The 13,370-nt window shown below is 41.8% G+C and overlaps 2 protein-coding genes across 3 annotated transcripts in view; one reads left to right on the forward strand and one right to left on the reverse strand.

The window, feature by feature from the left end:
* Positions 1-3,883, reverse strand: part of shisa6b (shisa family member 6b) — a 36,560-nt gene extending 32,677 nt beyond the window's left edge. The window contains exons 1-2 of the mRNA XM_085904680.1: positions 3,180-3,883; positions 1,557-1,717 (exon numbers count right to left, since the gene is read on the reverse strand). Of these exons, the coding sequence (XP_085760806.1) occupies positions 1,557-1,717; positions 3,180-3,706 (688 nt within the window). The 5' untranslated portion in view covers positions 3,707-3,883. The remainder of the gene's footprint in view (positions 1-1,556; positions 1,718-3,179) is intronic.
* LOC147039110 (transmembrane protein 238-like) overlaps positions 1-13,370 on the forward strand; it is a 66,138-nt gene that overhangs the window by 34,350 nt on the left and 18,418 nt on the right. The gene's annotated exons all lie outside the window — the stretch shown is intronic.

The following is a 13,370-nucleotide window of genomic DNA, read 5'->3' on the forward strand; positions in this document are numbered from 1 at the left end:
CAAACAATGAGAAATGGCTTGAAAACCCGTCTGGAGAAAGCATGGCGCAAACTTGAGACAAATATGAAAAGTGGGAGAAAATAAACACAGAGAGGTTTAGTTACAAAAACTGTTTGATGGCACTAAATGCCTCAAAATGTTATGCAACAAAATCTTCAACTTTGGGTGCCATCGTTTTTCTTTAAGCCTGTTTCACAAGTTTGTTTTGTTTTTTTTGAGTCATTTATCTTTTTCAAGCTGCAATATAGCACTGTTTTGTTTTTGTTTTTTTTTCGTACTTCACAAGTCCAGTGCTAGCAAGCTATGCATTTCATCTCTTTGCTTATGAGCAAGGAAAAAGCAATTGAGGGAAACAAGGCAGAGGGGGGGAAAGAAAAAAAAAAAGAGGTAAATCACTGCCTCTGGACTGCGCTAAATAAATCAACTTCAGTTCAGAGAGCTGCCGGACAAACTGCATTACTCAGAGAAGCGATTATTGTTTATTTTAACTGAAGGCAAACTCCTGTAAAGGTATCTGCTCCTCATTTTCAAGGTCTAGTCCTTGTTCTGGCTGCAGGGTGTGCAGTGTTTACACTCAGATCTAAAAAGGAATCAAAACCCCCACAGATAATGCAGATATATAATAGAAAAAAAAACAAAAAACAACTAGCAGGGCTCCCAGCGATGCTATCATATTATGCTGTCTGCACAATTTTTGCTTCTGGCGCAGTGTTGTTGTTTTTTTCCAACACATTATGTTGTTGCAAAAAAACAGAGGGAATTTTGCAGTGCACCAAGGGTACAATGTCATCACAGTACTGTCATGTAAAAAAAAAAAAAAAAGAAGTCAGCATATCCTAGGAGGTCTGGGTTTTGTAACATTAGATATTCATAAATAATAATAGAATAAAGCTGATCATGTTGATAGACCTTTGTGAGGTTTGCTTAAATCATTGCAGGGTCAGTATATCAGATGCTTTGCTTGCGGACTGGCCGTAGAACTGGGAGCGAATAAGAGGAGGTGCCAAAAGACGGAATGCGGACAGCAATCACAACAAGCAGAATGAAAATGCTGGAAGCAGATGTCTGACAGATGGCAATGTGGCAGAAAGAGGACAAGCCAACATGACATCCACAAAATATGGTGGAGATAGGCACAATAGCGCATGGTTCGGTGCAATCCAGGGGATGTCAACTTTATTGGCATTTCTTTGGCTTTTTGAGCCAATCCTCCAATCCTTGAATACATATGATTTACCTGCCATGCACATAATGAATAATGACATAAATTCTTTCACCCACACTGCGCCTGTGAGGTCACAACACCGCAGGGCTGCGTTACCTTGCCAGCCTGTAATTATCTACTGTTGCCGACCGACTCCCTTTCCCTTCGGTACGCTTCCCCTCGCACTCTCTTGCTCAAATGTGATGATTACAGGATGTTAACATTGGAGATTATGCAGCTGAAAGGTTGAGCACCGGAGGTGCACAATATTACATTGAAAGTGAAAATAGTGAGAAAAAAAAAACTGCTGGAATTTGCCTCCCAACGAGTGGATAAAAAGAAGAGCTCTTACTGTGGTTGGATTTCGAGGCGTGAACAGGAGTGTAGTGGTTCTTGGATGAGGTTCTGACAGGTGTGTTGTCTTTGGACGAGCTGTTCATCGCCGCAAAGTTCTCGCAGTCGTATTGAGAGATGGGGATGGGCCCCTGTTGTCTCAAGATGTCAGCAAGGGCCCTGAGAATGGGGGGAAAAAAAAAAAAAATCCTTCTATTGGAAGTTTCCCTGCATGGAGATTTAAAAATGAGGCAACGGTGCCACCTAAAAGGGCAGTGTTATGATTGTGTGAATAATTCAGGCTTTCTCTGTGTTCTGTGAAGATGATGAATGGAAAACAACATTTCATGCGTGAGCATCTCATCTAATTAGGTTGAATTGGAATGTTTTTAGACTGCGCCAGGTGCACATGAAACCCTCAAGAGGGAGCGAGGAAGAGAAGCGGAGGCAACGGCGATGAAAGAAAGTTCAAAAAAAGTGTTTGTTTGCTTTTTCTGCCATGGCTTTTAAAAGGCAAATCAAACTACTTTTGCACGGCTGCACCCTTCCCCAAAGCTCTTTGTAGATTAAATACATCTAACATTGGGGATAACCTTTTTTGCTTTTGAAAGGAATATTTCCGCTCCCCTTGTCTTCCTGTTCTTGATTCAATGTGCAGTGGTGCGTGCGTGTCGCCCGACCTTGGTACAACCCCAACATTAACAGTATCCATTATTCACAGTCTTAAGAAGTGTTGAATAATGCATCGTAAAAGCATGCAATCTCAATGAATTCATGTACGTTAGCATTTGTTTCCAGATGCGGGCGCAGTTTGCAGTCCGCTGGTGTACGCTAACTCTGGCATGGAAAAGCTGCGGGAGGAATCGGGAGCCAGCTGAGGGGATCAAATGTGCCCACTTGTGGTATACGTATTTGCGCACCTAGGAAGGGCTAGTGGCTGTGTAGCTTTGCCACTTGAGGCAAATATGGGGCCTATTATTGGTGGCGATGCAGCAGGATTTTTGACTGCTATCAAATATCGCAGACGTTTTCAAAGACAAGCGTCTGAGTAATGAGCTTCTTTTGATTCTAATTATTTCAGGCTTTAGGAGGGAACATCTGTTAATAAAATCTGATGTGCAAGGCCCACGTCATTAGGCATTCAATTACTTTACATTCATTTCAACCTTTGATATTAATTTTTCTTAATGTGACATATGTTTGTCTGGTATTTTTTTTATTTTTAAATGGGTGCATACCTGTACCATTATGGCTCTGGGGGAAAAAAAAAAAAAAAAGCATCAATTTACCTGGGAGCCAACTGAATAATTTTATAGAGAGGGACCAAAATTAAAACTGATTACAGTGTCCAGTTTGAAGTTATTTTTAACAGTGGAAAGGTGTGCTTCAGAGATACAACACAAAAAAAATCACATGAGAGGCAATTAAAATGAATGAAGGTGATCAATTATGAAAAGAAATGCATTTTCTCTGTATGTCCGCTCTCGGAGGATTGTTACGATGTAGTGGAAGTTCTTTTTTTTCCGGTTCTAATTTGCAGTGATGTACTGCAGCATTGTCGATGTCATTCTTATTTAGGACATGTCAACATGTGATGGAATGCAATTTTACACCAGTGCCAGCCACTCTGTAGATGCCTTACCTGTGTATATTCATTTCTTGTGGCGGCTCTGTGGCTTTGTCATAAGCAACTTTAGCAGACACTCCCATGACTATGATGAAGGCTATGATCCCACAGGTGATGTAGACCGCCGTGTTGGTCTGGTCCATGCCCTCAAAAGTCTCCCCCGTCGGCACCGGAGACGGAGCGGCTGTCTGCACCCACACCGGCGTTTGGTAGTTCTTGCAGGCTTTTTGATCCAGTCTGTCTTTCTTGTACTCGCAGCAGAAGCGCAGGTAGCAAGTCCCGCAGCAGTAGCGATGGTCCGTGTTGTTGCATTCGAACATTTTGTCATACTGGCCGCTGACGTCGTAATAACCGAGGCAAGTGTCGTGGTTGCTGGCCGGAGCGGGCTGCGGCGTCTTCGGCTGCGCGGCCACCGTCGGCGCCGCTGTGGCTTTGGGAACCTTCCGTGTCGTCTGTTTGGCTTTTTTGCCACCCGTGGCCGCACTCAACACGCTTAGTGGATCCAGATAAATGAGAAGTAACAGAAGGTGCCTTATCCCCATGGTGCGCGGAACAAAAAAAAAAAAAAAATGAAATTTGTAAAGGCAACTCTGATGAAGCTTTGCAGAAGATTCAGTCCTACGTAAGTTTGGCCGTCGAGTCTTCTCCTACTCGCTGAGTCTCGTGTGCAGCCTTCATGCTGAATGTAAGTGTTGCCTTCAAGGGCATAGCTCAGCTGTCATTGCTCATGAAGTGAACTAAAGCCCGCTGCAGCCCATGATGATGATGCAAGGGCGGGGCGGGGCGGGGGGGACAAGCGCATATCCACAGTCACGCCTCTGGTGGACGCCCGGACTTGGGAGCGCCCTTCTCGCGCTTATTCGCTGTCCAAGGTGCTGACGGCTGGGCTGCTCAAGTCAAAGTGAGACCCGAACTCTCTGTCCAAGGTGCTGACGACTGGGCTCACCTTCCTTCTGCTCAAGTCAAAGTTAGACCGGAAACAAGTAGATCTCATTTGGTATCATCACCACGTCAGCGGCACGTCATGCATTCATTATGACAGTTTTCTAGAAATGCGAGCGTCCAACCAACTCTCTATTATTCTGGCTAGATCCGATTTATTTATTTTTTTACATTCTCGCAGACTAAAACCAACATAAAAGACTTTTTTGGATTTACCTTTGGAAGTGTTCATGTAGTCAAATAGTGATCTTGTCAATGATCTGTCTAAATGGAGTCAAAGTATTGAACTGAGTGCGATTCTATAAAGGGTGGGTGTGGAAAGACAGCCTACCTCTGCTTAAAAAAAAAAGACCCGCTGGGGAGTCAGTCCTTCTCTGTCTGGCTCCGTGAAAGTAAAGCGGAGCGTCAGTGCTGTGAAGCAGAGCAGCTCTCTTTCTCTCTACTTGTCTCTTTTCCCTCCCCCCAGTCTCTTACATCAGCGCTCTGGCGTCAGAACCCAGTCAAGTGTCGGCAAATTGTACTCGGCCAGCTCATTTCGACCCCCGCCATTGTGCAACAAAGCAGCGCCACCACCACCAGCCGGCTTATTTGCGTTGACACTTGGAAATGAAATGCTGACTGTCCGCTGCAAAGTACCAACCACCACATGCGTGTTTATTTGTAATCTTCCTCGACCTTTTTTTTTCAAAGACGGACGTGATTATCACTCAGCCCCACGCTTCTACGTGTGACTCCATAATTGACTGTGCTCTGCTGCCAATTTAGAGCAGAGCAGAGCAGAGTAGAAAACACACAGGGCCCTATTTTCAAGTCTGTCCATATGGGTGGAGTTTTTTTTTTTTTTTTGTGGTGTTTTTGTTGATAGATGCAGGTTAAAAGGGGTGTCTGCGCCATTGTGGGCGTGAACACAGCCAATTTCATTCCTTGCTAATTTAAGCGACTCCCACTCATTACCTTTCAATTCAGTCCAGGAGTTGTGTTTATTGGAAGTCCTCCTCATATAACGAGGGAGTGAATGTTTATATATTTGACCTCACAATATTAAGCTATAGCATTTTTGTCGTTGAGAGGTGCATCCTCTGCGTTCCCCCGGGAGCACTGATGAAAAACGGTGCTCCCCTCCAGCTTTTAAGTTGCCCATCCCTGACAAAGCCGACGTAGGTGTTGTTTCTTCTTGACCGAATTTTCAATTATTAGTCAATCGATTAGAATGCCCATGGCGACTATCATCATGACTTTTCTGCTTTTGTATACATTTTTCACTGAATCGTATTTTTCTTTTCAGCGATGCATTGATTCTTGTAATAACATTCCGATGCGTGTCATTTTATTTATTTTGAATAAGCCGGCGGGCTGATAAATAACCAAACCAACAAAATGGCACCTGAAACAAACTTTGGACAATAAAAAAGGAATTTGTGGCAAGACAAAGGCAAAATGAAAAAAAAGTTCAAATTCATTGACATGAACAGTATTTTGCATAGTGAGTGACATGCTGAGCAGCTAAAGAGAGTGTGATGATCTTTGTGTCTGAACAGCGATCCTGATTGAAAAGCTGAGAAGCAGTTGCTTGGTTACCACCTTTTACGACGTTATCCCCACTCCTGATGAAAAATGGAGTCATGACACAAACATCTAGATGTGCTTGGGGACATCTCCATCAGGGCTCGAGTAAAAAAAAAAAAAAACCCCAAAAAACATCAAATTATAATAAACATACAGCAAAAAAAAAAATCGATATAAATACATACTGCTCTACAATTTATGAGCAAGTTACAGGATCTACAAGAAGATCCATAATTGGTTGAGTTTGAAAGCGACCGGAATGTTGGAGGTGCGTCTGTGTCCCTCGGTTCCATTTGGGCTTCTTCTGTGTCCAACTCATGGTGGCTTTTTTTCCAATTGGCCTTTGCCCTCTCGAGTTCTCTCACTATCCCCGTGTTATTCACAAAGCTCTTTTTCTTTCCGTATCTCCTTGTTCCACCAGCGAGTCTCTTTATCTTCTTTTGTCTGGCCAGAGGATACACCCAAGTACCTTTTTACCCCGATCGCTGTTGCTATATTTATGTGTCCATCATTCAGTTCCTCCGGGCTTTTTTTTCTTTTACCCCCATCTCCTTTTTAAAGTTCTGACAACATTCCTCTTTTGTCAACTTTATTCTGGAAGAGCCATTTTCTTCTTGGTTTGCATTGTGAGGTGCTGAGCAGCAACAAGACTGTTTTGTCTCTTGTGTTGCACTTAGCAGCTGTCTCGTGTAATCCCAACTGGTGTTTATTTGTTTTTGTTTTTTTAACACCGATGTGTTATACATTATCACTAACTATTTGTTTACTGTTAGCAAATTGGGTGAATAGATGGGGTAATTATATTGTCTTGCAGTGATGCATTTCAAAGATAAGTTTATCATTAGGAAGTAACAAAAAGTTTCCGCTCTGGTGTTTGTGGGGCCATTAGTGCAACTTCACGGTGACCAGTTGAGCAGAATAAAGGCTTTTAGCAAAATTTCGAGTGCCTTAGAACTTTTTTTTTTTTTTTTGGGCAACTCTTAGTAATTTTAAGCAGGCAATCATAACAAGTCATGCAGAATAAAGGCTGTGGAGACATTTCCGCAGTGCTTTTCTATTTCCATATGACCACCAGGAAAAAAAAAAAGCACCGGAGCTCATCATCATTAGAGTCTAGGGGGGGGGGAAAAAAAAAAACGTCAAGCTTGTTATTTTGCATATATGGGCAGAAAAAGCTTCATGTTTGGTGAAGTTATGTGGCCTACAGGGCATAGTTTGCAAATGAAATGACTTTCTATTAGTTATGTGCCCAAATGCTACCCTGAGAAGATAAGCGTTACCTGAACGAGAGAGCAGGAAAACATTTTGCTGTTCCAGCACTGACAAAGCAAATGAAGTGGGCAGGCCACCATTGTTCTTGACTCCTTTGGCTTTCTCTCCAGGGGCCAATCCTTTATACATGCCGTGTTGTGCCATTACCATGACCCAATTTCTTTTGAAAAGTCTGCTTCCCAAATTGCAGAAAGAGCTCTGACTGCTACAAGAGCTTTTAACACAAACTGCCCCCTTGAGTTAACTATGCGTGCTGCTGAGTCCTTTCCATAAAAGTGCTTTGTCAAGAATTTCTGATAATGCTTTGTTTTTTTTGCCCACGGGGCTACAAGTTAAAGCCGGTGGCTCTGGGTAGGCAAGCTGAGAAAGAAAACACTCACGTTTTCTTAACATGGAAAAGGGGACAAGATGAAGTCAGGATTTTTGATCATTCCGGTGGCAAACGTTTGCTTTTTTTTTTTTTTCATTTCCAATCTATATTTTATTTTGCTAGCTGCATCGTTAAAAATGACAGCTGGGGTAATTGTACTTGTCAACATGCTGTCATCTCTTCCCATAACTGCCTTGTTTAGTCCAAATGTAGTCCCGGTTCCTGAATGTGGAACCAATAAGGAGATGCCGGAATGTCTCTCATTTACAGCCAGACGCGGAAGTCAATGATTCTCTTTCAAGATCCCGGTTGGCTTTTGATCCGGTTTTATATTCCGAGTAGAGCACGGTGGAGATTATGAATGATTCTCACTGTAGTGGCAATCCAGTGATTTGCTGTTGATGTGTAGTGTAAGAGTCTGCCGGATGTTACACACTCATCCAGCCAGATTGATAGGTTCCTCGCAATGGCGTGCAATCATTGACAGATTATGATCATCTTCTTGAATTGTGATCCCTCTTGAGAAACACCCTTGACGTTCTTTATGAATAGGTCATTTAACATGCCTGATGCGTGAAGATCATTAAGAGGTTTTTGGAGGGAAGCAGAAAAACTCACGTGAGCATACACTAATGAACTAATTGGCACATATTTCATTGGAACAAGAGACACTGATCCAGCCTGATATGGAGAACAATATCTTGTATTGATTCCAATTACGGACATGGCGCAGTGACACTGATAAGTGCTGAACTTTTTTTTGTTTTTGTTGGAACATGTTGAGCGGCTGTACAGACATTCTATTTCTTTTTTTAATTTATTTTGCATTTGGCCTGACCAAGTTTGTTTTATTTTTATTTTTGCAATTGCTACTTAACCACAGAATGGGAGGATGGATTTGAAAAAAAATGATACCAGCATGACCCACGTATGGGGTGCAAGTGAGGATGGATACCATCAAGGTTTTCATAACAGCTATATTTTTAGGCTGGCCCCAGGAACTTTTCAATCCCTCGCCAGAACTTTGAAGCTGTAGATATTTACAGAATAGATTTGACAGCAGCAGAGATGGACATTATGGCATTGTGGGGAGTAGTTAGAGAATGCCTGCAGCTAAGTTGGTGATGTTTCCAGACTTCAGAACAAGCAAACAAGTGGAATGCTATGGGACTAGAAAATGTATGATTTACATGATATTTACTTGTTGGTGGTGAAAAAATATGCTTTTGGACAATACGGCAAAACAGAATGTATTCCGAAATAACCATTCCTCAACTGATTCCTAATGAACACAACCTGTTCCCAGCTTTTGTAAACAACCTTACGCGTGGTGATTTATTTCTTTTTTTTTTCTTTCCCTATAGCCCATGTTTGGATCTACTAACTTCCAAACATCTACACCTTTGCCACTTAATTGTGTTTTCTTCAAACAGCCACTATTTAAACTGATTGCCTCATTTCCAGTCAGAGCTTGTAAATGTAATTGAACAAGTGTTCCTTTGACTAAAGTACAGACTCTGTGATTCAAGTCTCACCAGACAGCCGGATTGATCCCGGATGTCCTTGATAAACTCACCATTTGATATTATCTTTTCTTCTGCATTATGAATAAGTCTGTTTTAAATTGCATTGGCTTATGACTGCACTGGAGGGTCTTTTGTGTTAGAGAAACACTTGCTACTCGTATCATCACATCACTATAATTACAATTTCAACAACAACAAAAAAAGAAGCAGTGCCTTAATTTGGTACATCAAGTCACGACGGCAAAATACATTCAGTCCAGTTCATATTCATCTAAAGTACAGGGAAATTAACGTTCCCTGGTGGAAACACTTAAAACATCGTTAGCCATGAATGTGCAATTATTTATAATATGTGCATGTATATGTCTCCTTCCATTTTCCACTTCTTTATACAGGTGCAGTTCACCCATTAGAAGTGCAGCCATCAGTTAGCAGGAGGCAGTCCAAGTAAAGTGGTGCACTAGCAAAGCGAGCCCCCGCAAATCATGTCAATGCTTCCCAGAGGACGACTTTTCCAGATGCCACTGTTTTTCCTCTTCACTGAGGCTTTAGCACATTGTGGCGGTTTGGACATATGTGCGCTCGTATGATACAGTGTCTGAAGTACGCTTATAAAAGTGGGTCACAGCTGCCTGCCTATAGGAGACCATTTCACAAGCTAAAAGCCTTTTCTTGGAGCAAACTTCAGTCTCCTCTCAAACCTTATGTCCTTTCCTGTGAAATGGACGTGGAGAAAATGCTAAGACGTAAATTTTCCAAATGGGCTGTCATACAGATAGTATGCGTTGATTCCCTTTCCTTCCTTCCTTCCTTCCTTGCTTCCTTCCTCTTATACGTTTCCAAGCAGCATTTAATTTCGCTACGATATCTTTTCTGTCGCCCAAAGATGAGGAAAGCTTGTTTCTCATGCTGACCTTATCTTTGTTGTGAGGTGAAAATCCATTTTGGAGACTTGCATTTTCAATTTCAGCTTGGAAGCTCGGGCTCCTATACACGTAACTCTTGTGGGGCTTTTCCGTCTGTCTGCCCGTGTTGGAATGGTGAATTTAAGTCAAACGTCACTCGTGATTATGTGGGATTGGTGAAATAATAGGAAGAAGATGAATCAAGAATAAAAAGTAAAAAAAAGCCAAAGTAAACAAATTAATCGGCAACTACTCGAATGATCGAGTAATCGTTTAGGGACATTTTTCTACCTTTGAATTGTACAAATTCTCTAACGCCAGCTTGTATGATATTTACAGATTTGTCTAAATGATCAATTTTTACTCCTGGACAGCAAATTTATTATGATTTAAAGACTATTCAGTCTTTCCACTTTCCTATGTAAGTGACGGGTAGAATAATTAAATGCAAATGTTACCATCAACTTGGGGCTCTTATATTACAATGTTGAAGTCAATTTGTGAGTAAAATGAATTCTTTGTTTCAGTTTTCTTAACTTTGTATGACTTTAGCCTTTGATGGGTGCACCATGAGTTTTGATAACAGTGTTCAAAGTTAAACAAGATCAGCGCAAATCACAAACACAAATGTCAGCATGGGGCAGCATCCACCAAATTGAGCCTGCGCCTGCCTCACGTGTTATTTACCAAGCGCGACACACTTCATGGAACGCTGGTCAACATTAGTTCACTATTAGTTTTCCAGCTCATTACCCGGAGTTCCTTGAATCCATGTGTCTCTCTCGAGATACATTCTGCTCTCGCCACAGAAAAAAAAAAAGATCCATCACATGAATTTAGCAACATTGTGGACAAAGGGAAAACAAACAGTGACTAATGCCTAAAGCAAAAAAGCTGTGTTATGGTTTGTAGGGTACTAATGAGTACTCCAGGCTCTCCATTTCTGCATCATCCATATGTGCAGGGCCATAGGCATTTTGGTAACTGTGCCTCAGAACTCTGTATTTCTCATCTCTGGCGTCTATCTCACCACTCTGGTAAATGAAATGTGCCCGAGGCTCGCCTGAATAGCGTAGCTTTTATAAAAAGCATTATGGCCACCATCCAAGGTGGCCATGCAGATAAATATACCGGGAGATGAGATTCATTCAAATCTCGAATCTTTCTCAGACTCATGGATGTTGCTCTTATCTGATCTAGAAGCTCTGCAAAGTGTTGTTTGGCTTTATATTTGACCATCTTTACAGTAGACAGTAACAGACAGTGATTCAAACGCCCCCAGCTAGTGGCTACGTTTACATGGAAGGCATTAACCCAACCAATGACCTTTTTTTTACGACAAGACCATCAGGCAGGCAGGCAGGCATGCAGAAGTAAAGAAAAGAAATAAAGACAAAACCACAAACAAGATATCATCAGTTAGGAGCTGCCATTTACATGCAATGAACCTATCGCTGATTTTACTCGGAGCTCTTATTCGGAATCAGATACACATAACTCACCTCATCGGTGTAACAATTGCATTGTCCCAGCAGTATATAAAATCAGCTTATTTCAGCAAGACTAGAAATATGGTGTATTATGTATGCTATCATTCTTGATCCTTTGGGTGTTTTGATGAAAGCAGTCCTGAGATACAGTAAATGAGAACACCAGGGAATGATTTAAATCGGGCAAAAAAAATGGTCTCCTTTCAAAAAAGATTTAGTTGTTGTGCGCTACAGGGGGTTTGTCATTTCATACTGCACAAGAGGCACTATTATTGTGTGCTTTGTGGCTAGCACAGAAGAAATGCTTTTCATTTGCTCCCCTGATACACTGCTACTGTTTTCAAATGGCATCAGGTCATCCCAAATCATGTTCAACTGGTCAAAAGCCAAAAGAAGCCAGACATTACTGGAAAATCCCTTTCTTATTCCAGTGACAAATGTAAATCAATAAAAATAAACAGGTAGCTCAACTTCCTTCTCGATCTGAGATGGGCATCAGTATGTAAGCGAGGCCCTCAGCTCTGCAGACTTTGTAGGCCTGGAGGCATCGTGTTTGTCAAAGTAGATCAATGGAATGAAAAGTATCCTTAGAAATGGGAGGTTCCTTTCAATCATTGCAGCTCGCTTTGAGAGATTCATATCCCGGGAAGGGCTTTTATTATTTGAAATCGTAACCAAGTGTATTGGAATTTGAATCGTCTTTAAGATTGGTGACTCAAATCAGCCTGGAGTCGAGTTCTGTTTACTTTTGTCTTTTGTATCACTAGTGTTGTTGTTAGCCTGCGGTTAAAATTGACAATATCACCACCTTGAAATTGGTCAATCAAATCTCCTAGGGATCATTGACAGTCCCCAACTATATCCTCATCTTGCAAAAAATCAGGTATGGGGTAATTGAGTTGGACCTGGAACATGATAGAAGCACCTGGCACGGTCGTCTCTGGAAATGGGATTCTCTATTGACCAAAATAATGATAGAGGAGGAATATGAAAATGATTTAAGATGATGGAAAGAGCTATTTGTGGAGTGACACCTCTTTGGAGTCGAATTCATCCCTCACACTAAGCCCACTTCAACTCAGACTTGGCATGTCCTACTCCTTGTCTAAAATTTCATCTTGCTCGTGAGCAAACTACTCCTTATCGCAGAGCCCTATAATAATAACCTGTGCCCGCAACAGTGGTAGTAATAACACCGAGCCTATGGACTGAGACAAGTAGACGTTTTATAATGAGGGATAGAATCGCTCAGCTATACAGCAGCGCTCTTCCCTTTTAGGATCCTTAAATTACAGAAGCAAACCATGCGTGCAGTACATTCTCAGCCCTACATATGGAGGGCCATACCTTTCTCTTTGTCGAATCTTTGATCCGCTTGGCTGAATCCGCTTGGCTCATGGAATCGGGAAAATGACTTGTTTGGAGCTGTATCGATGATCCATTTCCTGTCGAGAGAAAAAAAAAAAAAAAAAAAAGCAGCAGAGTGCCTCGCGTTCCGTTATGATCAACCCTATGGCTGGAATATACTTGGTGAGTTTGCGTGAAGTGTGAAAACTCCATTTGAAATGTCAGCACACGCTGTCAAACTCAATATTGTGACTACCTCTAAAATGAGACAAAGTGCTGATGGGTGCTGTCATCATTGACGTGGGGAGAAAAAAAAAAAGAACTACAGTTTAAAAGGACCAAAAAAATTGCTTGCCGTAGCAGCTGGACCCAGACTGCAGCAAAGGCACAAGGGTGGAAAAAAAACTTCCACTAACCAGAAACAATGAAGACAAATGACTTAACAGTGATTCATGACAGACCAGTTAGATTAGTTACATACCAGATGTGTGTACTGTTGTAGTATTTTGGCTGATGTCATATTTATAAATTAAATAAGATGACATCCAGCTCACAAAAGATGTCCGCCCTACATCTGGAACAAATCCACCTAAATCGGGTAGACCGCCTACGCCATAATTTGGACCCGATTTACCTGGTCTAAAGTTTCCGCTTTCTGTAATCGCCCATCAGAACATCCAGTGAGGCACAACACGGTCTAAAAAATTCCCAAACATGGTAAAGCGGACTTGAAAACAAAGATGCAATCGTATTTACGTGCACCTATCTTTAAAAATAGGGCCCCTGGA

This window comes from Syngnathus leptorhynchus, chromosome 22 (genome assembly GCF_054491065.1).
Source record: "Syngnathus leptorhynchus isolate UIUO chromosome 22, UIUO_Slep, whole genome shotgun sequence".
Classification (NCBI taxonomy): Eukaryota; Metazoa; Chordata; class Actinopteri; order Syngnathiformes; family Syngnathidae; genus Syngnathus; species Syngnathus leptorhynchus.